Below are 26788 nucleotides of genomic sequence, written 5' to 3' on the forward strand. Positions count from 1 at the left end.
CTACTAAAGTGTTTATTGCCTAGCCACCCCATAGCTATAGTGATGCTGGCCACCCCGATCACTGCTGTACCACCTAGTTACATGGAATTACTGCGGCACATCAGAAGACATGAGGTGCAGCTACATTTTCATGACACCAAAAAGACCAAGGAACCCCTTAAGAGTGACGCCCCCGTCGCCTCAACCCCAAAGGGTAAGAAATCTTCCACCAGGGAGGAAGAGGTGACACCCAAGTCGCCTGCCGGGAAGGGCCATACCTTCGAAAGACTGTCATCCACGTACAAAGGACGATTTGACCTCCCGGATGTTGTATGCTATGGCTGCGGACAGAAGGGCCATTTCTCCAGGGAATGCCCCGAGAAAGACGACCCAGAAACCTCCAAGTAAGGGAAGCTCTGCTAGGTCAATGATCTGCCACTTACACATTGAAGAAGTACAGACATCTGAGACCTGCCCGGAGTCTTCTGAGTCCTCCGAAATCCCTCCTGAACCAAGCCCCAACGATGGAGCCTCACCATCGGATGCTTACAGTCAGGTAGGCCCATCTGCTATAGTGCGTGTCGTACTAGACGGGATCTATGCTTCTGCCTTATTGGACACCGGGTCCCAGGTGACCATAATTTACCGAAAATTCTACGAGCAACACCTCAAACACTGCCCCTTGCGGTCGGCGGAACATATGAAGGTGAGGAGGTTAAGTAACGAGGACTACCCCCTTCGATGGGATTGTAAGAGTTCAACTGGAGATACTCCAACTGAACACCGGCAAGAAACACCCCATGCATGTGGAAGCAATGGTATGTCCTGAGCCTCAAGAACAGTGCCAGTACCCGATCATCTTGGGAAGGAATACTGATATAGTGCGAGCTGTAGTCAGAGCATACTTGAAAGAGACCAATGAATTACCCATGGCCAATCCACTCCTTGACCCTGTACTACGGGAGGAGTGCAACTGGGTATATGCCTTAGAGCGTCACGGGGACCTCTACAATCGTCAACGCGGACTGACGACAATTTTACCAGGGGGAGTGCAACGTATGGCCGTCTGGTGCTATTATCCCGATCGTGATGAGACCGACCATCTTTTCTCTCTGTAGAGTACCCCTGAGGAAGATGTTCAGAAAGGGTATAGGGTAATACCCGAAGTGAGAGAGTGGACGACTAAAATTCCTCTACGAACCTACGTATATGTTCAGAATATCTCCCCATTCCCGATGGACCTTGATGCAGGACGAAGTTTGGGTCGCATATATCCGGTCAGCCCTGTGGAAACAGTGCCACAGGTGAACGCCGCTGCAGTGGATGAGCAGTTAGTCGACCTGGCTTTCAACTTCGGAGATTCGATGCTGCCAACTGAGTGGAAGAGTCGACTGACAGCCAAGTTGAATGAACAAAGGACGGTGTTTTCCACCAGTGAGATGGATGTGGGTTGCAGTCGCAGCGCCCAACACACCATTAGATTCAGTGACGCCACTCCATTCCGTGAGTGCTCTTGTCGCATCGTCCCCAGGGATGTGGACAATGTAAGGAACGTCCTGAAAGAAATGGAGACCGCTGGGATTTTGACGGAGTCTCGGAGTCCTTACGCCTCACCCATAGTGGTGGTAAGGAAGAAGAACGGATCCGTAAGACTGTGTGTTGATTATCGAACCCTGAACAATCGTACGGTACCCGACTAATACAACCTTCCTCGCATTGAAGAGATTCTGAATGCTCTAACCAGGAGCCAATGGTTCAGTGTTCTCAACTTACGATCTGGGTACTACCAGGTACCTATGAGTGCAGAGTACCAGGAAACACAGCCTTCATCTGCCCCCTGGGTTTCTACCAATTTACGCGTATGCCCCAAGGTATATGTGGGGCCCATGCTACCTTCCAGTGACTGATGGAGAAAACTATCGGAGACATGAACCCTCGGGAGTGTCTAGTCTACCTGGACGACATCATTGTCTTTGGGAAGACCCTGGAGGAGCACGAAGAGAGGCTGCTTAAGGTGATAGACCGTCTTGGAAAAGAAGGGTTGAAGTTGTCGCTCGACAAGTGTCAGTTCTGTCACATCTCGGTGACTTACGTGGGGCACATAGTGTCTGCCTAAGGAATTGCCACCGATCCGGCCAAAGTAGAAGCGGTAGTGAACTGGCCTCGTCCCGAGAATGTCACGGAGCTACGATAATTCTCGGGTTTCTGTGGGTATTACCATCGTTTCGTGGAAGGGTACTCCAGTCGAGCTAAACCCCTCAACAATCTTTCGAAGATATACCCCGAAGATACGGGACGAAAGGCCACTTCGGCCCGTCAGCCGTTCAGCGATAAGTGGACGCCCGAGTGTGAACAGGCCTTCCTGAATTTGAAGAAAAGTCTGACGGAAGCCCCGGTGCTTGCATACGCTGATCCAGAACAACCCTACGTTCTGCACGTGGATGCCAGTCTCAATGGACTGGGCACAGTCTTACATCAGAAGCACCCCGAGGGTCTTCGGCCTGTGGCCTACATCAGCCGCAGTCTGACACCCAGTGAAGAAAAATACCCCGTGCACAAGTTAGAGTTTCTGGCTCTCAAATGGGCGATCACGGAAAAGCTCCACGATTACCTTTACGGTGTGACGTTTGAGGTAAGGACGGACAACAATCACCTCACGTACATTCAGACCTCCGCCAAATTGGATGCATCAGGTCACCGATGGCTGGCAGCCCTAAACAATTACCAATTCTCTCTGAAGTACAAGCCGGGGCCTTCGAACGTCGGAGCTGATGCTAAATCCCGACGACCAGGACTATGTGCTACTCCAGATGATGATGAGTGGGAAGAAATCCCAGGACCAGGGATGTGAGCTATGTGTAGCACGGCCGCCATCATCAACGATCAAGTGCCCTTCTCAGAACTACGGGTTGCAGACTCCTTAGGATCCCAGCCGCCTACTGCGATCCAAAGGGGATGAACATAACTCACAACAGAGTAATACGGTGGAAAGATCTGGTAGACTACTACCAAATACGAGATCCAGTAATTAGTATTATTAGGCAAGCAGTTGAAAAGAAGAACCCAGAACTCCTGAAGCGTGCTCCCAGGGACTTGGTGGCTTTGCTCATGCGGGAGTCGGACAAATTTGAAATCGATAACTGCTTACTCTATCGGGTGGTGCAATACCACAACCACCCGGATAGATGACAACTAGTCCTACCTAGGAACTTGCAGTACATGGTGTTAAAGTCCCTACATGATGAACATGGACATCTCGGTGTGGAGAAGACATTTGGGTTGGTCCGAGACTGCTTTTTCTGGCCCAAGATGCGAGAAGCCATAGAACACCACTGTCGCCGTTGTTCTCGGTGTATACAACGGAAGACACTGCCTACCAGAGCAGCGCCCATAGGCCATCTGAAGAGTTCTGGTCCAATGGACCTTGTGTGTATGGACTTTCTATGCATTGAGCCCGATAGCTGAGGAATATGCAACGTGCTGGACATCACGGAACATTACACCCGGTATGCTCAGGCCTTCCCCACAAAAGACCAGAAAGCCATCACAGTGGCAAAAATACTATGGGAGAAGTACTTCGTTCACTACGGTCTTCCAAACCGACTTCACTCAGACCAAGGTCGAGATTTTGAGAGCACTCGGACCCGGGAATTGCTCAAAATGCTGAACATTGCTAAATCACGGACGACTCTGTACCATCCCGAAGGAGACGCTTTGCCAGAACGATTTAATCGGACCTTATTGGACATGCTTGGAGCCCTAAAGGGTGCTCAGAAGACTGAATGGAGTCGACACGTGGAGGCCCTGGTCCACGCGTACAATTGTACCCGCCACGAGTCAACTGGATTCTCCCCATACTTCCTTATGTTTGGACGAGAGGCGAGACTGCCAGTGGATGTACGTTTTCGAGTCTCGACGGATGGGATACACAATGCTACCCATTTCAAATATGTGCAAAGACTTAAGCACAGTTTGCAACAGGCTTACCAACAGGCTGAGAAGTATACAGCTAAGCTGAATGCCGACAATAAAAGACGATACGACCATAAGGTCAAATATCGGGAGCTTCGTCCTGGGGACGCTGTGTTGCTTCGCAATCTGGGAGTCCCAGGGAAACATAAATTGGCTGACCGTTGGAGAGACGGTGTATATGAGGTGGAGTCACAGATGCCTGGCCTCCCAGTCTATCGCATCAAAGACACTGAAGGCCGGGTAAAGGTATGTCATCGTAATCATTTTCTCCCCATTCCACAAGTGGGAGACGAGGAAGCAGAAATACTGGCCACACCGCTGAACGGTGAGCCAGATTCGTCAGAGATTGGTCAAGAGACTGTACATAATCATAACAACGCTGAAACTCCTGAGGATCCTATGGAAGGGCCCTCTCTAAGGGACTCTCCCACTGAAGGGGCATCTCCCGGAGGAGCTACGGGTAAAGAGCCCCATAGGCCAACGCCTACTAAGGTGGCTCCAGCGGGCCAGCCTTTGGATCCACAAAGCCCGTGCTTTATGCCAAACAGAGACTGTTCAGAGACATTTCTCCCCTCAAGGGAAGAGGCTGAGCCTCAGGACTGTACTTATTACTCCCCAGAGGGAGTTGCTGAAGAACAGCTCCGAAGGAGCCAAAGAGTTAGGTACCCTCCAAATCGGGTAACCTATGATCAAGTTGGGGCACCCCACTATGAGGCTCAGCAGTGGTCTCGTAGCAAAATACAAGCTGTAATTGTAATGCTCACAGAATTGTGTAACATAGTTTAAAGCCATTCGATGTGTTAAGTTGTATTCTTATTGATATGCATTATTATTATATAACTCATGTGTATAGTTGTATAAGTGGTATCGGCCCAAGCGAGGTAGTTGGGGATTTTACCAGAGGGAGGATGTAGCCAGGTCCCCTCTGGGTGGTTGTGCCCCCCCTCACTGAGCTTACCTCCGCGGCGACCGGGAGGGATGCGGCCGGTCGCGGGGGCATGTAGGGATCGGGTGCGAGTACGCGCGCCTGCCCGTGTTCCGGAGAGGGGGCGTGCGGGCGCCGAGCGCGGCAGCGGGGACTCCCGGCGGCTCCTGCAGAGGGGGCCGCCATCTTTTCCTTGCTCGCACATGCGCAGGGAGTCCCTGCATGCGCAGGTGAGGTGCGCGCGAGGCGGCCAATGGGAGAAAAGCTCCCAAGAAGACTACAGCCCCCAGCATGCACAGGGGCTAGGTTAAGTGGTGCCAGGGAGCCAATAGGGTTGCCCGAATCCCCTGCTCAGGGAATTTATAATTTTCCCGCGCGGAGACCACGCTAGTGCAGTCAGGACTAGGAAGAGCTAGGGGTAGGAGGTGAGTGCAGGGGTCTGTGACCCACTGCATTAGGCCAGCAGCCCCCTAGGCCCCAGTGAGGTCCTCAGCCATATTACCAGCTTGTTGTGCTATAGGGACAGGCCCTAGATAGGGACTCTGCCCCATTATCTGTTTGTTAGTCAGGGACACAGTGCTACGCAGCGCAGCCCTGCAAGGTGGGTTCTGGGCTCAGAACGCCACCAAAGACACAGAGACTTGCGGTGATATTATCCACGCCGGAATTCACCCCACGCGGTGGCGGATGACGACGTCGGACCGGATGGAATCCCTGTTGTAGTCTGCGGAACCCGGGGCCGGAGCCCCGGGCAGGTATCGTTCTACAAGTGCACCAACACTGTACAGCAACGCAAGGAGCACGCCCAAAGGGCGGGGGTATCACTTTGGGACACTTACGTGGTAGAGTGGCCAAGGGCCCTGTATAGTACACTTGGACAGGGTGTGGGGGTACACAGTGGTTGGGAAGGATAATACTCTCAACGAGAGCGAGTATTATTATGATCCATATAGAGTATAAGTATACTTATGTGCATGTGTTCAGTAAAGACCGTTCTGTTTATACCAGTGAGTATTATTGTGTTGTGTCCTGTGAGGGACTCCTCCCGCTCCGTCGGGAACCCTCCCAGGTGGAGGCGTTGCACCACGAGATGTTGTGATATATATATATGTACCCCAGGCTCTCCATGCAGAGGATTAGGCTCCTGAGGGCTACACAGGTAAATACAGCATTAGTAGGGTCTGTATTCACAGGGAATACCCGTTACATATAATATGCAGAAATGTATTTATCGCCAAAACGACACATTGCGTCAAGTTCTAACTGAAATAGGCCCTTGCAGAGGTGAATAAGTTAAAGGCCGGGGGATCGCATGAGGAATCTTGCACTTCCCTTACCTAGTCTTCGGCGACGCATCGCCATGGCAACGCGGAATCAAATGACGCCGTGGAGTCACGTGACCCCGCGGTGTCTTTTGACGCCAGAGACAAGGTAAGGAGGGGGGCACGAGCAGGAGGGAGTGCAGACAGGGGGGCGCTGGGGGGACGTTTGCGCGCCCCTGGATTAGGGGACTTTTATTGAAACTGCTTGGACGTAGCTCCATCTAGTAGAGAAAGTACAGTGGTACCTATTTGTATGTGAAAAATGTTAGAAGGTCTGCGATATCCATGGTTACTGTGAATGCCAGGTAAATATAATATCTTATCCAAGCTACACTGCATTCCAAGGTCATTCTTATCTTGTCTTTACTGCAACTAACACAAGAAGAAAAATGAAAGTATGTCAACAGTATTTAACCTATCTTTAAGATGTCCTTACAGAAACCATCCTGCTAAGTAACCTAATTCTGTTTCCATAGCAACACAGAATTCCATATAACTGAGGCAACCTAGGATTCCAGGTAACCTCATCCTGTTGCCTTGGCAACCCAGAATCCCGGTCCATCCTGTACCGTCTCCATGGTGACGACGTCAGGTGCCTGACTGACTTCATGCCATTTTGTTCTCAGCAGACATTCTGGGGGTGGGAATTACCTTCAATATGAATGTGCTCACAAGTGATCTTTATATTTGCTTCAGGCCAGATAATCCCAGGCTCCAATGCAAGCCACACCCCCAAACCCTGATTAACAACAGGAGATGAAGCTAAACTTCGCCCCTTCATTTCACTATCCCCGTCCCTTTTGTTAATGGGCTGTATGATTTGGATGCATTTGTGGGGAGACAAAAGGGCTTTGGAGAGCATATTAAAATCCCCTGTTACCTGAGAATATCGTGCTCTAAAGCCTGCGTCTGTCCTTTCTTGAGCAATAAGATCCGGAACCACAACAGGGTGCTAAAGCTTGGTATCCTTTGTGGCAGATTTGTGCCATCAAGAGCTGGGAAGCGTGTTAAGATCCTCATTATCCTATAGGGGCGGCTCGGTGAGTGAAGACACTGGCTCTGTAAACAAGAACACTTTGATTCAGGGGAGCCTGGTTCAATTCCCGGTGTCAGCTCCTTGTGACCTTAGGAAAGTCAGTGTATCTCCCCAAACCATAGATTGTAAACTCATCTGGGCAGCGACAGTGTCTGTAACATTCCTATCTGCCGCGTGCCGCGCACTGTATAGTAATTGTGAAGCACTTTGAGTCCCATTGGGGGAAAAAAAGTGCTATATGAAATAAAGTTATTATTATTAAAAATATGTGCAGTGGGAAAATAAACAATTAGGAAGTTATTGTGAGTAACACAATCTTTTTCATCTGTTTCTGATGCACCCATGCTACTAGAAAGGAAAAAGGCATCAGAGCATGGCATGCTGATGTCACCAGAGGATTTTTAGCATAATGTTTGCATTTTTAGGATAATTATCAGTTCTCTCCCAAACCTGCAGCTTTTCCACAGGCTGTTCGTATAAGTAGGCGGGGCTAGTGATATCAGTGGGCGTGGCCTCCAGGCTTCAGGGTTTGTTGCTTGGCTCCCAGTAAACCAATCAGGTTCCGGGGGGCGTGGCTTCCCGTGCAGACAGCGCTGCTCCGGCTTGTGGGCGCCACATCCCTGTGGGACCCTTTCACTGCCGCTTCCCAGCCGCTGCCGCGAGCTCAGGAGCCAAGATGGCGTCACGGAGAGTAACGGGACCAGGGGTGCTGATCCTCCTTATACAGAGTGAGTAACTGTGCCTGGGGCGCTCCTCCTCCTCATACAGAGTAACGGGATTGGGATTACTGCTGCTATTTATACACAGTGAGTAGCAGGATTGGGGCTGCTGCTCCTCCTTATACAGAGTGAGTAACATGATTGGGGCTGCTGCTCCTCCTTATACAGAGTGAATAACAGGATTGGGCTGCTCCTCCTTATACAGAGTGAGTAACAGGATTGGGGCTGCTGCTCCTCCTTAAACAGAGTGAGTAACAGGATTGGGGCTGCTGCTCCTCCTTATACAGAGAATGAGTAACAGGATTGGGGCTGCTGCTCCGCCTTATACAGAGAATGAGTAACTGGATTGGGACTGCTGCTCCTCCTTATACAGAGTGATTAACAGGATTGGGGCTGTTGCTCCTCCTTATAGAGAGTGAGTAACAGGATTGGGGCTGCTGCTCCTCCTTATACAGAGAGTGAGTAACAGGATTGGGGCTGCTGCTGCTCCTCCTTATACAGAGAGTGAGTTACAGGATTGGGGCTGCTGCTCCTCCTTATACAGAGAATGAGTAACAGGATTGGGGCTGCTGCTCCTCCTTATACAGAGAATGAGTAACAGGATTGGGGCTGCTGCTGCTCCTCCTTATAGAGAGTGAGTAGCAGTATTGGGGCTGCTGCTCCATATAGTGAGTAACAAGGGCTTCCTATACACAGTGTGAGCAGTAGGTCTGGAAGTCGGCAGGTCTGTACACTGAGAGATAACGGGACAAAGGCTGCAGGGTAATTGCGCTGTGCCTGGGTGCAGGGCAGGATCCCTTTTTGAACAAGGGAACAAAGGTTTTGGGCACCATTGTTATTGGATGTTTAAAGCCTCTCCCCACCCCCAGCTCGAATCCAGCCATTGAACCCCAGGAGGATGTGATGACCGTGTGCTGTATTACAGCCTTTTCATTTGTATTACATGTAAATTAAAACTAAATAGCACTTACACCTACGTGTGGCACACACTGGTAACATAACACTACTGAAACTGTACTTTAGGTAGGAATGTATTAGGTATTTCACTTTTTAAAGCAGTTTTTACATGAACTGTAACTGTTGACAAATTGTTTGGGTGCCTGAGCAACAAGGTCCTATAAATAAGGTTCCCTGTAGAAACACGCTATGCATGGAAATACTTTATTTTGTGCTCTTAGAAAGGGAGAGGGTTAACCCCCCCCCCCCCCTCCTCACTGCCCCTCTGGCAGTAATGGGGTTTAAAGAAGGTCCGTTATTCTTTGTAAAAATTAAGGGAATTTAGGCATGCAAAGAAAAAACACTATACTTTGATAACTGATGAGTACAATACATTATTCTGGCACGCAAGCTGTACTATGCAGTATTTGTATGCATATCTTTATATAGCACCATTCATGTACATAGCGATCACAGTCACAATACACGTGCTAATCAATCATATAAACAACAAATAATGCATAATGGAAAGAAGTGCTTTCAGGCATAGAAGGGACATTTGAGAAAAGGAGTGCCTGCCCCGAAGAGCTTACAATCTAATTTGACTACATATGTTGGCAAACAGTGCTTATTGGACCTAGGGGTGCAAAAGAAACCTTTTTAGCATAAATCATGTTATTGAACAAATAGAAGTGAAAATGTCCATTTGGGCTAATAAGCCATAACACTCAACGCACATCCTAATTTACATTCGTGCTCCCTTTTCAAAACCACACATTTGCCACCACAGACTTCATGAGAAGCCAGACTATTGTCTTCCAAAAAAAGCCATTGCCTTATAAATTTCAATTCCTTTTAGACATGAAGGGATAATCTCTGAGGGCTGATTACTCTTTGTTTCGCCAAATAATTTAAAAGTACTTTGAATTTTTTTTAAATTATTTTAAAGTTGGTTTGAAAACATGGAGACCTCAGACTTGGGATCAGGATTTCACTCCCTTTTGTGCAGTATCACTGTATTTAAAGCAGCAGTCCAAGCTGCCATTTCCTCCCCCCCCCCCCCCCCACTTTAATATGTGCATCAATACAATCCACACCATGATAAGTAATTAGCTAGGTTGCCGATCGATCAGCGAAGATTTGGCATGGGGGTTCACTAAATGACTGCAGAGGAGTATTGACTCAGTATCTGTGACTTTGTAAAATGGTTGCTATAGAAACAAAAATGGCTTGTTACATTCTAATACATTAAAAATGTAATTCAGAGTTGTTTAAAAAAAAAAGTGCTACAATTATTTTCAAATACTACAGAACTGATTTATTAAAAAAAACACATGTAGGATATTGCCTGGTTTCACAAGCAAACTTACCTTTACATGGTTTAAAGGGAATAACCCAATTAAAACAGCAATCCCACCTGGGAATTTAAGACTTCATCGAGGAGATGAACCTGCTACCATGTCTGTGGTCCGCCGCTTTATTTCTAGTTCTGTTGTCAAAACTGGTAGACAAAAAAATCAACAAATGTCACGTACACAGGATATTATTCATTGAAAGGACAGACCCATCGCTGCTCGGTTACATAGTGGAACAGTCCTGTGTGTATACTGTATGTGCTGCAAATCAAAGCCCTCTTCTAACCGTTTCTATATGCAAAGGCAGGGGTGCGCAAACTTATTTCCCCTGCGCCCCCCTGCCTGTGCTCGCACCCCTTCTTCCCCCCCCCCCCCCCCTTATCTTGTCTCTGGCGTCAAATGACCCCGCGGCATCATTTGACGCTGTGTTACCATACCAGTTCAAGCAATATCCTACATGGGTTTTTTTTATTTTTAAATCAGTTCTGTACTATGAGATTAATGTTTCTAATGTAGGAAGCATTTCCAAAGTGACAGCCCCTTCCCCTTCTGATAGGCTCTGGCTCTTGAGCCCCGCCCTCTCTAGCAGTATCTAGTAACAGCCCAGTCAATCATATTCCAGGAACTACATAGCCCACAATGCTGTGCAAGAACTGAATTAAATAACCCGGAGCAAGCGATCGATTACAGGAGAACGGATCGATCTGCAGCTTAGCTAATCACTTGTCAGTGTGCAGATTGTATTGATGATGCACATATATTAAATGGGAAATATATATATATATTATTATTATTTTTTTAAACGGTAGCTTGAACTGCAGCTTTTAATTTACATGCTTTGGGGAAGAGCATGGGGACTCTGTGAGCGCCGTTCCACCGCCCCCTCCAAAAAATCGGGGGGGGGGCCCCCCAGTTTGCGCACCCCTGTGCTAAGGTGTACCTGATGCCTCACAAAGACACATAGAGATAGATCTATCTGTGTAATATCTATCTATCTCTATATCTCTCCATCCGTGTAGGTCAACATACAAAATAATTTGAGGTCCAAATAATGGGTAAGTCCCTTTGTCGGGTGAGTTCACATACATGCCTGTAGATATTTCTTTGTTCGAAAGAGGGGATACTTTTTGTTTCATATTTTGGCCAATAGATGGTATGTCTACCTGCCTCGCCAATGCAACACCCAAAAATAAAGCTTTATCCTGTCTCAAGCTGAACGTCCTGTGCCATTTTTATGGGAAAGAATCAAAATCAACAATTTTTAAAGCCACTCCCTGCCTATTTTTACTCTTGTCACACACCAAGAACACTTCCATAGAAACTATAAGGTTTGGCGTTATGTACTGGGTGAGTTTGCTTATTTTCCCAGGCAAGTGATTTATGAAAATAACCAAACTCTTGTGTTGCTTACTTAGTGTGTGGCACAATGGGGTGATGAGCGGGAATTTGCATTATATCCGAGCTAGAGGGTGCCAGGAATGTGCCGGCAGTGTGAGAATCTGCTCTAGTCACTGCTGGGGATAAACAATGACATTGTTTCTTCCCTGCGGCTTGCAAGGGTTGAAAACGTTTGTCCGTTCAGTCGCGAACGGGGTGTCGTGATGAGGCTAGGAGAGCAGGATGTGTCTTCATCTGGGACACTTAATTGGAATCATGGATCATGGGGTTAAAAATAAACAGGGAATAGGACGGACATTGGAGACAATAGGCTTAGGTGAACCACCTCCTGTGCCATAGGAAACTGAATCTATGTGATGTTAGATATCATAGCAGTAAGAGTGAAGCTCTAAGGCTGCGTCCCCAGCGCCTTCTACACATGCGCCGCGCGAACAATCACCGCCCCTCAATGGGGCTGGCCCCAGTGTGCACCTCTGCGCGGAAAGTGCAGCCGCACTGCACGGCAAGTTTTTTTCCAAAGATATTCAAATTGTATTTACAATTTGTGACGGAAGGGTGGCCACGCCCCTGTCGGCGGTTCAGCCAATGAGAATGAACCAGCCGCGTGAGGTCATGGCCACGCCCCTCAAACCCCATCGCAATCTCGGGGGCCCGCGTGCTACAGTGCACACTGGGACCGCGGCCTAAGGCAGGGGCGGCCAACCTGTGGCTCGCGACAGCATTTGAAATGGCGAGCCTGATGAAGAAGCAGAAACGAAAAATTGGCTGAAAAAAATCGATTCCGGAAAGGAACAATCTGAAATCCTTCAAATTAAAAACATGACGGGAAATGTATGAATATTAGCATCAAATATAATAATTTCTTTAACAATTAAAAACCTAAAATAAGTGAATAAAAATCCCCATTTTTGTTTTATGAGCAAATGTGTACATACAGTACAGTTCTGTATTCAGACGCGTGGATAGTCTGCTTCTGTATGCTCATTTGCATGTGTTAGGCAGGTCTGCAACCCCACCTTTCACCATTATCACCCAGCACATAGCGCTTCCACTGCAGCAAGGGATTTTGGGAAATGACATGCAAATGAGCACACAGTACCACCTTTTGCTTTAAAACCATATAACGTGGTCCCCTGTAAGCTTATGCTTGCTGCATTTCTCAGCTTTGAGCACAGCCTGGGTTAAGATGCATAGCCAGCAAACCCACCCACAGACAGTTGTTTCGACCTTAATGGGTCTCCTCAGTGTGGGGTTGGTTATACTGGCTTTAAGGTGGGTAAAAAAAGTGACAAAAACATATATATATATATATATATATATATATATATATATATATATATATATATATATATATATATATATATATATATATATATATATATATATATATTGCAAAAAAGAGCCCCAATAAAAGCACTCTAGTATGCCTGACAATACAAAACCACAATGTTTATTGAAAAATGTCACAGAACATAAAGTAAAATTAAAGCACAGAAAATTTAAAACAAGGCATGGATCCCCTGAGAAGTGCAGACTTGATTTAACCTCTGATCAGGGAGTTACCCTGAAAGACAATACTGAAGTCTAAATAGACATGTGAATGCTGAAAAGTACCTGACAGGGTGTATATAGTATAGCTACTGACAGACACAATACGGTGGCTAGATAAGGTGGCTGATACACTAAATGGCAAAATGCTGCAGTCTCCCTAGATCTGGGGACAAGTGTAAAGCATCACAATATCAGCAAACTCACTGTGAAAAAGCACATGAATAGTCAAATAGGGCACACCTTAGTCTGTAGCAGCAGATAAGTAATACTTCACCTCATGTCAGGTACTCCGCACAGTCTGTGGAGGAGTCAAGGAGCAAAGCTCACAGCACATGAATATGTCCTGGAGAGGGGACAAAACGGGATCCTGCCAACTGGACCTGCAGGTGAAGTATTACTTATCTGCTGCTACAGACTAAGGTGTGCTCTATTTGACTATTCATGTGCTTTTTCACAGTGAGTTTGCTGATATTGTGATGCTTTACACTTGTCCCCAGATCTAGGGAGACTGCAGCATTTTGCCATTTAGTGTATCAGCCACCTTATTTAGCCACCGTATTGTGTCTGTCAGTAGCTATACTATATACACCCTGTCAGGTACTTTTCAGCATTCACATGTCTATTTAGACTTCAGTATTGTCTTTCAGGGTAACTCCCTGATCAGAGGTTAAATCAAGTCTGCACTTCTCAGGGGATCCATGCCTTGTTTTAAATTTTCTGTGCTTTAATTTTACTTTATGTTCTGTGACATTTTTCAATAAACATTGTGGTTTTGTATTGTCAGGCATACTAGAGTGCTTTTATTGGGGCTCTTTTTTCTTTTTTGCAATAATTCATGCCCTTGTAGCACCACCGACAGATGACTACATCTAAATTGACATTGTCGTTGTATAGTTGCCATTATTTGTCTCATGGATGCGGGGTCACTTCTTTTTCTCTCATTATATATATATATATATATATATATATATATATATATATATATATATATATTTAAAATGTTTTTTGTTTTTTTTAAAGAGACTTCTGTCTTTTTTCTAAACTGCGTGTACACTGTAAATACACATTTTGTTTATGGAACTCTTTACCCTGCGTGATCTTACTCCTTTATTTAGGAAGAGACGTAATAAGATGAGTCGAACAGAGCACATATTTTGTAAACACAATATTTAACTTCATTGTCACACTGATGAGCAATGCACCTGCCATTTAGAGCGGACAGCTAGTGCCAGTACTTAGCGCTCTGTAACTCGCTGTACAAATTCACTAATGCAGGGGGACTCCACTCCACTCCTCAAGCCCCCCAACAGGTCAAGTTATCAGGATATCCCAGCTTCAGTACAGGCGGCTCAATCAGATGCTCCGTCGATGACTGAGCCAGCCACCTGTGCTGAAGCGGGGATATCCTGAAAACCTGACCTTTTGGGCGGGGGGGGGGGAGGAGTTGAGCACCGTTGCAGTGTTGCACACCCGTTTACGTGCTGATACACCTATAAGCACTGGTGAGTTTTTATTCTAATACACTAACAATACTACATTCTGTAAATATGGTTATGAAAAATAACCCGTGACAATCTTTTGCTTTTGTTGTCATTATGTATAAATAATGCCTGTGCTTCAAATATCAGTGAGAGTTGCGTGTTGACTGTTTGTCTGCTGTTCTCCTCCAGTGAGTGAATTATTCACAATGGTTTTTTTTTTAAAGCTTATTGGTGTGTTCAGCTGACACACATCTGTTGCTCAACAGACTGTGTCCTCACCAGTCAGCTGTCCCTGTCTCCTCACACCAGCTGCCTGTGGTCTCTAGTGTTGGAGGGGCCACGGAGGCCTCTCCCTACCCCTGAGCAGAGCAGATTCCAGGAGCGGTATGAACGGGGCAGGTGATTGAAGTTGGGTGGTGAGCTCTGGGCCCCTGGGAACTTGCTTGACATCTCATGAATGAGTAGGCAGCTGGGAATGAAGTTTGTTAGATCCGCCACTTGCTTTTACTTTCTCCTGATTACATACTGTACTTCATTGTGACATTACTTTTGCGTTTCCAATAAATAAATATATATTTAAAATATTCAGGGATACTATTGTAATTTTTGTTGTAAGCATCACTGCATAATGGGGATTGTTATACAACATCTACAGTCCTGGGTATGACACGAGTGTTTAATTACTTCTGTACCCTAGTGTGAAACCCTATTAAACCCAGCTCCTTTCTCTTCCTTTTTTTTATACGTTTCCTAATTTAAGATATGAGTACTTTGCAACGTCATTGACTGTTGACATTTGACATCACCCTTTTCACCCTTTTGTACAGTGATTCTTACCTTTTTGTGTTCGTATGCTGCAGCATTCTGAAGATGTTTGAGCTGATATTAATTACTCCAATAAAAAATAATGGCTTCTTCGCTATCGATTTTATAAATTCACATTTATTTGATTTCTAGGCAAAGAAATAAATAAAACAAAGTGACCGTCTAAGAATTTCTTTCTCTGTTCCTGCGTTTATTCTTTCTCTCTGAAACGTTTTCTTTGGCTGATGTGCAATACTTTTTATGTGCATTTCAAAATAGCACAGCTTTTTTTTAAATAGTTTCTAGAAGTAACAATTATCCACATTTCCCTCCTTGAATAAGTGCACCAATTGAGCAGGTGTCTGCAGGTCTCTTGGTCGGAGGTCAATGCAGCAGACGGAGCTAAGCCAGGCTGCAGAATTGAGTGTGCATTAACGCTTCCATTGTATGATCAGAGCGTCAGTCTGATGTAGACCGTGATCTTTCCATTTCCCTATGGTCCTACCCTTGGGAGTTGGAGGGACGGGTGTGATGGTGTGGTTTATGTTGTGGTTCCTGTATTGCATGGCAGTATTCTTCACGTGTGGTGATGGAAATCCTGCTGCCTGTTCTCCTAAAACGTGATGCATAGCATACCAAGAACTTCCACTCTCTCTAATATAGTCTCTCTAATATAGTCTCTCTAATATAGTCTCTCTAATATAGTCTCTCTAATATAGTCTCTCTAATATAGTCTCTCTAATATAGGGCTTCATGCAGAGAGCAGCGAATTTTAGAATTGGAGAGGGGGAACATTTTTAGCTTTTTTGGAGAGTTTTTATCTCCATATGCAGAAAGGGCATAAAACTGCCTTTCTGCATATGGAGAGTTTCAACCAGCGCTATAAGCGCTGTTGAAACTAGTGGGGAAAAAAATCGCGTTTTTTTTCCCCCTCCACCGGCTTAGAGCGCCAGCTGCTTGGTGGAGAGGAAAAATGTTGAAAATCGCGCCATTTTTTTGGCGCGAACAGCCACTAGATGGCGATCGCGGCTCTCTGCATACGGCAGGAAAAAAACTGGAGAGATTAGAAACTCTCCAGCCGCGCGGCGAATTTCAAGGGGAAAAAAAAATGGCGCTTTTTTCAAATCTCGCCATTTTCGGCTGTTTTTAGCGCGATTTTCGCCGGAAAATGGCGAGATTGCTATTAGCGCTGTTCTCTGCATGAGGCCCATAGTCTCTCTAATATAGTCAAACTATTGCCCCAGTAAATTTGGATTGGGGGGAGGGGGTGAAGGTAATTGGATCCACATTCCTCGATATTCTGTGAATGAAATTCTTTAGTAGAAACCATAGTTACAAAAGTGTGCTGTTCTTGATCTGTTATTTAAGCCAGAGCTTTGGTAGTAAATGTAATTGCTTTAATATATATCCATGGATGAAATGGGTCATGTTGATAGTTTCTGCGTTGCCTGCTCCTGCCCTGTAAACCAACGTAATAGCTGTAAGTGGAGGACATTCCCCACAAAGGGGGCCTATGTGTTTGGAGGGATTGGTTTGCACCCTAGACAGTAGTGGGGTAAAGGCACGATCCACGGACCAAAATAAGTGAGGGTTTTTTGGATACAGGACAATTACATTTCATTTTAATGGAACAGCTCTGACTCTAATGTCGTTTGATAAATGTTCGTTTGACAGACTTTCAAATGATTACGACTTGAACTGTGAGTATTAGCCGCTGTATCAGAAGGTTTTGTGGTAATTACCAGTTTATAGTATAGTCAATATCTGTATTGTTTTACAATGTTATGTGTTCATTTGTAGGATGGGATGTTCCGTTCCAATCTCTTTACTGACCCGATAAGAATCATTTGAGTCTTTGCTCTGTGAATATAAGAAAATATGATACTTGGAAGTGTGTATTGCATTACAATTGTTCTTATAATTTTCAGGGTTGTGTTTTGAACATGGCTTTCTATTTATTTTCTCCATTAATAAGTGTGTTGGACACTTGTGCTGAAATGTATTTATTTTTATTTATAAAATGTTTTACCAGGAAGTAATACATTGAGAGTTACCTCTCGTTTTCAGGTATGTCTGGGCATAGAGTTAAGAAATAATACATGGTTACAATACATAGTTACATTAAGTGAGCAGGGTATACATTATATACAAGACATTATTATAGGCGTATGTAACAGTTACAGACCAAATTAAAATGTGAGAGCTTTAGTTTTGAAAGAACTTAGACTAGTGATGGCTGTGAGAGTCTCCGGTAAATTGTTCCAGTTTTGGGGTGCACGGTAAAAGGTGGAGCGGACGGATACTTTGCTAAACCTTGGGGCCATGAACAGTATTTTGGAGTCAGATTAACGAAATTACATTACTTCTCACCAGCAGCGACTGTTAAATTAATCAGAACTCTTTGTTTTTTTAAACTGCTCATTTGAGTGGAAGATTTCCCCCCCCCCCCCCCTCTTCAGCTAAAACAGCTACACTCCTCCAAACAGGAAGAGAATACCATCTCCCAGGGCAGGATATTACTGTAATCAGTATTAACACTATCCCTGCTCTGCTGCTCTTTTCAAGAGAAAGGGTTCAGGGGAATGTTCTGCAAAGGGCAGATCTCTTGCCCAGAAGGGGCTGTAGGAGTGACGAGGGTTGATGCCGTGGAGACATTAGAGTTCGGGTGAATATATCACTTAAACCGTGTAGGGAAAGCGCTTCTGCAGGACTTTCTAGTTTTGGGGGCTGTTAAGGAATGCTGGTCTCTAGGTCAAGTGGGTGTAGCGGAGAGAGGACCTGCAGGTTTGTAGCACATTGGTTATAGTGGAAAGATGCTCTTTGGACTCTGAGTGCTAGAGAGGCTAGCAACGCAGATATATCGCTGACCTCTCAGCGCTCAAGGGGTTAAGCAGGTGGGATGTAGTGGAGAGCGGTTGTGAGGGTCTCTAGCACCTTGGTTGCAATGGAGAGGGGCTCGCCAAGGCTCGGTCACTAAAATGTGCTAGGCTTTTTGAATGGGAGTTTACGCATGATCAAGCTTAGCACCCTTTAGTGAATGTACTGTACAGAAGGAATTAAACTGGAATTGTTGAGGTGAGAGGCTTTGCAGGTCTCAAGATTGGCTATATAGAGAGGGAGAATGTCCTGCGGTTCTTTTTGCAGTGGGCCATTGGGGTGAAAGGGATGTGTAGGGTTTTCCCTTCATGGGGCTCGAGCTTTCAGAGGGAGATGTTCTGCAGGCCTCCTGGAGGAGGGGGGGTGGGAGATTAATACTTACCAGATACTGTTAAAGCACGCGTACAGTAAAAATGACGTCGTTCACTTTTCTGTCGCAGCTGGGCTGGATTATTGCTTATTGTTATGGTATTTTTTTCTGCACATACATTTTCTAAGACTCAACAAACCCGACATCTACCTTTTTTTTGTTGTGGTTTTTTTTAATCCATCCAATGTTTGTGTCCATCTGCGATGGTAATGCTAGATAACTGCAGCCTATAACTTCTTGGATCATTGTCTAAATGACAATGTCTGTTTTTTGTAGAATTTCCCTTCTCTAATTTTCCAGTAACAATACACCTCAAACAAGACTTGGTCTATTTAATATACATAGTAGCTGACTAAACTTTTAGGGAAGGAGTTGTTTAGTGGTAATAGCACTGCCTTAATAGCATATCAAGCGAATTTGTATCCCACTGTTAAAACTATTTGGAAAAAAAAGGTGGTAGTATGATACACTTACTTTTATTGTATTGACGTTCGTTTACAGTGTAAACAGTCTTGAGCCTCACAGGACTTTTCAGGTTTACCAGTTGTACAGCAAATCAGAGTTTTTATATACAATTTGTAGTCTAAAAAAATCTTTTTTTGGTTTATTGTTGCATGTGTGACATTGGGTAACCAATATTATTATCCTTCTGTGGTCCATGGCACCAAAAAAAGTATTGTAGCATCTGCTGCAAGGGATTTGTCTGTGAAATGTGTAAAGTACGGCTTACTCTGCAGATCTATCATATCTACATCTCCACTGAGAACCTTGAACAATTGTATTTGTATTTAGCCAATAATAATATCCCTTGTGATCATATTCACGTGTCCGACAGGTCTGCACCCTGGCTTTTCACCATTATCTCCCAGCATACAATGCTTCCACTGCATAGTGGACATTAGGGTAAATGAGTTCCTGCCCCAAGGAGCTTACAAAGTGCATACAGATGCAGCGGCCATTATTCGAACATATCACGGCGCCGTTTTCGTGTGCGCTGCTGTACTCCACGCGGCCAATCACGTGGTTGCTTTGTTTGAATTTCTTTGGGTGCAATTCTTCGCGTATCCGTGGCAGAAATGGATGAATTGCAATGTGTACAGTACTGTGCTACTGTGTCAATTTCAGGTGTTTAAAAAACAGAACTCTAAATGCCATTTTCTGCACTCGCGTCTAAAGGCGGTACGGTTGGAAGAAATCACGCGCCATGACATGGATATTCCGAGGTATAAACCGCGTGAAATGTTCCAATAACGGCCGCTGCATCTGTAGCAAGCAGCCTGTTTGCTAATTCTTTTGCTTGTTCTTAAAGTTTGGTATGGCTGAGGTGCCGATAGGAGGTTGGAGAACCACTTGTGCATATTTGAAAGATTTAAATACCGTACAAAACCGATAAGAAGCGCTCCAAGTTCCAGGGGAGGTGCAAATGGGTAGGTAATAAAGAGGCTCTAAGTAACCCTTGAGTAAAGCCTTCTTGTACATGAGCTCAAGCAATTTTTTAAAATTAATTTACAGTAAAGGTTATGTCTTCATTTTTATTGTTAGATTTCATCATCCACTAGAGCAGGAGTGCACAAACTTTCCCCCCTGTCTGCACTCCCCTCCCCCCCTCCTGCTCGCGCGCCCCTCCTTACCATGCCTCCGGCGTCAAATGGTGCCGCAACGTCACGTTGCCATGGCAATGCAACATCACGTGACGCCACGTTGCCATCATCAAAGCCAAGGTAAGTGAAGTTACAGAGGCCTCACGCGATCCCCCGGCATTACATTTAAATGTCTTCGGGAAGAGCGCGGGGCATCGGCAACCGCCCGCGCCCCCCAGTTTGCGCCCCCCCTGCACTAGAGTAGTGGTTCTTAACCTTTTTGAACCTATGGACCCCTAAATACTCAAGTATTTACCTACGGACCCCCACACTATTAAATAATATATTTTCATAACAATGCGTTGCAAATTAGCGAAACAGATATGAGCTCCGGTTAGCGCACAGTGAGCGACAGCAATGTGGCCTCTGCAGGTGCTAATAGTGGTTTGCAGAATTTGAATATTATTGCAGTTGTTATTTTTTGTATTTTTCTTTTTCATTTTACAGTTCCGTTTTAGACCGGTATAAAAATGTATTGATTTTTTTTTTCCCCACTGCCCCCCTGGACCTGCTCCATGGACCACAGATTATGACCCCCTGCACTAGAATGCATCACGAAGGGGATCACTAAATAATGCTTCCAAATTCTAGAGCGCGCTTGTCAGCTTCCCACGTTGGCTAGTCTCACTGCAGGAGTAGGAATTCCTAACTTGCCTGCCATTTTTTCCCACTTTAGATACCTCCAGGTATGATCATTTTGGAAAATGCAAAACAATGCACAATAGAATCCACTATTTTTTCCCCCTTTAATCTCCACCCTGCATTCCCTCGATGCTGTGTCTTAGCTGCCAGCGTTTGTTATAATTTGATTTATATTTCCTAGTTATGTAGCATTTGAGTCTGGTTTCCCTGTTCTAACTTCAGCACCTTCCGGCTGTTCCGTAAACACTCCACAATTTCATAACCCCATAAATACTTTGTAGGCTTTAAGACTGTGCGACTGTCACTCTTCATGTTGCACGCAGTCTTCATGGAATTCCAACACTGTCGATGACAGAGCAGACAAGGACCCACACAAACATGGCAAGGGATAAAGGATGAGATGTCAAAAAGAGGTGTGGGGGATATAGGCCTATACTAACTAAGATTGTACCATAGACAGGCAAAGCAACCCCACAGATGGACGCCGGAGTCAGCTGCGCATCAATCTTTTCCTCCAGATGTCGTGCAGACAAAGTCCAGGCTCCGGAACCGCAGAGGAAGAGGAAGAAAGCGCCCAGAGGGTCCCGGGAGCAATATAAAAGCCACTGGTAGAGACTAGCACAGCAGTATCAAAACCTGTAACGCAGGGGGTGAGTACACACTAATCACCGGTACACGTCTCGCGTCGCGAGGTGAATGGCGGCTCAAGTCCCGACCTGCACAGGTGAATAGCTGATTGCTGCGGATGTGATGTCAATGACAAAATAGTCCCGATAACACAGTTACCGTTCAAAATGGTAAGGGAACAGCATTCTATGCTGGCTATTAGCACAGCTCACCTTATGTGCAGAGAGCAATGCTACAAGACGTCTCATTCAAGCACTATTTAAAGTGCAATGATTAGGACGTCCAGCAAGGCCGCTACTGTTTCTGCAGGGATAAAGCAAACGGTTAAGATGCTGCAATGAGGAGATAAATAGATAAACTAGATGATGATAGTTACATAAACATCCAAAAGGCATCCAACGCGTTTCGTAGTAGTAAACCTACTTCATCAGGGATACATTTACAATGAGACATGCTGATATTTAAATACCTAATAACAACCCTATTGGTCTCTCATAATAAATGGGTGTTCGTAATACAACCAATCCAGACACACACTCTGGTGATTGGACAGGTGATAACACTAAAGTTTATACATACTTCTAAAATCCGTTTAATAAAAAGGTAAAGTAAGATACAAAATGGTCAAAACATATACAATAATGTTAAAAATAAAAAGAAATACAGGAATACCTAAGATGACTGAAATGAGACCAAGCACCTGAATTAGTCAATAGTGACAGAAAATAAATGGCAACATATGTAATCAGATACAAATGTGTCAACATGTAGCAATCATAGTGGAAGGATTACATAATGGAGAACATGACAGACTGCACTGATCCAGAACAGCAAAGGGCCTAAAATAACGCTAAAATAGAGACCATCAGAGATGATAACAAATGTCTGCGCAGCCGGACAAAGCGTCACATTAAGACTATTAAATAGTATAAGAATTAATCAAATTCAACAGACCACTTAAAAATGGTAGAGGCAAAAACTGGAGTAAACTCAGAAGCTTATAGGGAATGGAAAGGGCATATCTAGAAAGCAGAGGATCAATACAGAGATTAAATATTAATAAAGAGACCAAATATCGATCTCTTCGTTTTAACCCATGCAAGGTTCTCAGTTTATAGATCCAATAGCTTTCCTGCTTTTATAGAATAAAAGATCTATCACCCCCTCTCCTACTATTAGGGACCACCTGAATTCCTTTATATTTCAGTTGAGAAGGGTCTTTTTTTATGTACAATCATAGTGTCGGAAGACACTGCTTCTCATACACCAATCTAATATTTCTCAGGTGCTCAAGAATACTTACTCGCAAGGGACGTTTAGTACATCCAACATACTGTATACCACAGGGGCACTCGAGGACGTACACCACAAACATTGTCCTGCAAGAGATGAAATCATCAATTGCAAAACTCTTGCCTGTTGAATTGGATGTACAGAGGCCCTATCAGTATGTAATAAGTTCCTACACGTCGTACCGTAACCACAGCTACGATTATGCAGTGGTTTAATGGTGAGCCATGCATCTCCCCGAGTGATCGTCTGGTCCACACCAATATCACTGGGTCCCAATATATTCTTAAGGTTTTTGGCCTTTCTAAAAAGAAATCTAGGTTGCTGATCTAAGTGGAGGCCCAAAATAGGATCATTAGTGAGAATTGACCAATGTTTTTTTAACAATCCCTTGAATTTTCAGACTGGCTGTATTATAGAAATGGCCCTCTAACCTTATTAGTGCCATCTGCATTACAAGCTAGGGATTTCTTAATTACATTATCAACTTTGTTCTTCACTAACAAGGATCCTCGATCCATATTTTTGACTCTTAGAAGGGCTTTATTCAGAATATCCGTATCCTAAAGTCTTATCAGAAATTTATTATACAACTCGCAGGATTGTGCTTCAAACATCTGTTGGGAACTACAATTTATCGCATGAACTGACCTATTGAAATATTGTCAATCCAGGTCTTTTTGTGATTACGGTAACTGTGTTATCGGGACTATTTTGTCATTGACATCACATCCGCAGCAATCAGCTATTCACCTGTGCAGGTCGGGATTTGAGTCGCCATTCACCTCGCGACGCGAGACGTGTACCGGTGATTAGTGTGTACTCACCCCCTGCGTTACAGGTTTTGATACTGCTGTGCTAGTCTCTACCAGTGGCTTTTATATTGCTCCCGGGACCCTCTGGGCACTTTCATCCTCTTCCTCTGCTGTTCTGGAGCCTGGACTTTGTCTGCACGACATCTGGAGGAAAAGATTGATCCACATCTGACCCAGCAGCTGACTCCGGCGTCCATCTGTGGGGTTGCTTTGCCTGTCTATGGTACCATGCTGGTTAACGCATGACATGCTTTTAAGTATTAGGCCTGGGACATAGTGAGTTTTAAGCTTGCTGAGCCGCGCTGAGCAGATGCACAAAGCCCCTGCATCTGTCATCAGCGCGGCTATAGTTTCTCCCTCCGCATGCGCGCTGATGCGTGTGGAGGCTGAGAAACTTTGCCGAGACAGGCAGGTTTAAAATTTGTCGCTCGGGGAAGCGATGTGAGCGGTCACGTGACCGCTCACATCCAATGGGAGCGAGGGACAAGCCTCGTCTCCCGCTCCGCCTCCTGGCACGCCTCTGCTCCGCCCCCGCCTCCGCCCCGTCTCCGCCCCCTGAGCACGCTCACTGCCTCGCCTGCAAGGGCAGGAAAAAGCAGCATTTTGGAGCAGGCGAGGCAGAACAGGAGCGCGGCTCAGCGCTGTTTGCTCCTCTATGTCCCAGGCCTTATCTGTCCTGTACGTGCGATACTTACCTTCATTTTTTTCATGTATTCTTTTTTGTAGTGTTGACCTTATGTTTTCACACTTTTTTTTTTTTTTTACAGTTATTAATATTGATTTCATATATTCACAACTTTGAGTGTGCAATTTTATATCTAAGTGGTGCTATTCCAACTGACCACTTCCAGCATCTGAAGACAAATCTAAAAATAAGCAGATTACTGTGCTTCATTCTTTGGTAATATCAACACATTTGTAAGTGTTTTATGGATGGTCTTTGCACATCTTGTGTGCTTCTTTCTATATCAATCTCTGTACGCGTCTTACTGCCCATTTTAATCAATGGTCATAAAGGTATCTTCTGGCATTGGAAAGTGTCTTCTGGAATAGCACTGCGTAGTAATTGTGGGCTAGATGTTGCTTGCCTACATAATGGCAACAGTGGATACCTACAGATGTATCACATGACATTGTTCCCTCTGATAACAACATATCCCATTAATTTCCATAGAATTTAATGTTAATGTAAATATGGACAGACAGATAAACGCACTCGAGAGGGAATTCATATTACAAAGATACAACCTCAGGACTGCTGATGCTAAAAATTCATGATGGCTCATGTGTATCCAGACATGATTCTTCTAAATACAGGCAGAAGTAGGAAGGATCATCCAAGTACTTATATTTTCCACAGCGATCGTGCATAACACACCGGCGTAGCCCAAGATATCACGGACTGTTCATAGTAATCAGTGGTAATGATGATGGCAAGGTATAAGTTGCTTGGAGCATTGTAGATGTCATTGGTCTCCTAAGTTCCAGGTATAAAAGGTTCAGCCATAGAAATGATATAGCACAGAACAAAGATGGTAGCTGAAATGTCAGGTTTAAGTTACAATTAATGATCAACTGCTGTGAACTCCTCACGCCACGTACCCTACTCCACCGCATTGCACTGCGCTCTTTTGATTTTCTGAGGTTCGTTGAGGCTTCTATTGCTTTTTAATAAACTTGCATAATCTTCTTAGTTGTACAAAAGTTTTCAAGGCCTGTCTTCTTGAGAGGTACAAAGCGAAGGAAGACTTCTGAGGTCTTAAACTTTTTGCTGTGAAGAGTGATCATGTCGGTGCATTCAAAATTATTTCATCCTCCAACTAACTTACAATTCTTTAGGAGTAATACCTCTGCATTAAACTCTGTTTCTCAGAGAAGCAAATGTCAAATACTTTTGAGGTTTTATTATACATGGCAGCCATGGTGAAGTGTCATGGAACAAGAATCACATCTCTGTTTCACCCCCCCCCCCCCCCTCTTTCCTTTGCAGCTTCTGCTTGTCAGTTCCTCATTTCCAGCTGCATGTATTTTGCTCTGTACACACACACACAGTGTCTGTGTGTTAGACACAGTGTTGCAATCCCTGTCTCTGCGTTATGCCAGTGAGTTGCTACTGCAGCCTCTGAGATCCTTCTCAGAATGGGCTATTCTGCCCTCCCCCCTGTTTTGTTTCCAGATAGTCTGTCCCATGACCATTCCCTTTACCCACATCCCCCCTCACTTCCTTTCACACTTTGGAGACCGTGAGTACAGCACCCATCTCTGTTACACCCCCATGGCAAGGCCAATTTTTTTCACCTGACCTTAACTACAAAGCATCCACAGAGATACACCTTTCCAACACAAACATCTTATCCACAAGTGCCTGTTTTTATTGCTGCTTTCCTAAATAAAGTGAAGAAAATATACAGGACTTGGTGTGCTTTGGAAAGAGGGCTGAGTTGAAGCTATCTGGGTTCACTCATACTCTAGACATGACCCTGGGTCCAGAATATGAAGCGTTTTCATTGTGCAGTTGGAGTATCTGCAGAATCCTTTCTTTCCCATTTTCATGCTGTGATTATACACTTAAAAAAAAAAAAATTGTTAAATGCACAAGCAGTAGGTACTTATGTATTTCTGCACAAGTGGCTTGATGCTAAAAGGAGTGGGAGAATGTGTTTTGAGAGCCAGTGCTATCACCTTGTCATTGATCCAAGTAACCTTATCTCCAACGCAGGGCACGGAAAGCTAGATTGTAACTCTTCCTATGATATAGATGGGGTAATCGGTGTTTTCTGTGATCTGAACAGAAGCACAGAACTGTGAAGAATAGCTGTTAACAGGGTAAACTAGTCATTATTTCCCACATCTCTACCAATCTAAAAGTAAATAAGCATAGTACTGTGAGCAGAAAGAAGGATATTCAGCGCTCGTGCTGCAGAAATAAAGATGGAAAATCCCTTTGCTGCACGTGCATGGAGCGTCTCCCCAAATGCTCCCACTTCAGAAGGTGATCCCCCCTAAAAAGGGGGGAGGACACCCTGAAAGACAGAAAAGAAAAAATGCA

The 26788-nt window shown here is 44.8% G+C and overlaps 1 protein-coding gene across 2 annotated transcripts in view; it reads left to right on the plus strand.

Annotated features, from left to right (window-relative positions):
* The first annotated feature begins 7812 nt into the window (after positions 1 to 7812).
* The window catches only part of JAM3 (junctional adhesion molecule 3), a 92654-nt gene continuing 73678 nt past the window's right edge, over positions 7813 to 26788 (plus strand). Inside the window, exon 1 of one of the 2 annotated variants that reach the window (XM_075603373.1) lies at positions 7813 to 7962. In XM_075603373.1, coding sequence (XP_075459488.1) covers positions 7911 to 7962 — 52 coding nt within the window. In that variant the 5' untranslated portion in view covers positions 7813 to 7910. Of the gene's footprint in view, positions 7963 to 17108; positions 17179 to 26788 lie in introns of those variants that run through there. The other variant, XM_075603372.1, reaches the window with a different exon arrangement.

This window comes from Ascaphus truei, chromosome 6 (assembly GCF_040206685.1).
Source record: "Ascaphus truei isolate aAscTru1 chromosome 6, aAscTru1.hap1, whole genome shotgun sequence".
Taxonomy (NCBI): domain Eukaryota; kingdom Metazoa; phylum Chordata; class Amphibia; order Anura; family Ascaphidae; genus Ascaphus; species Ascaphus truei.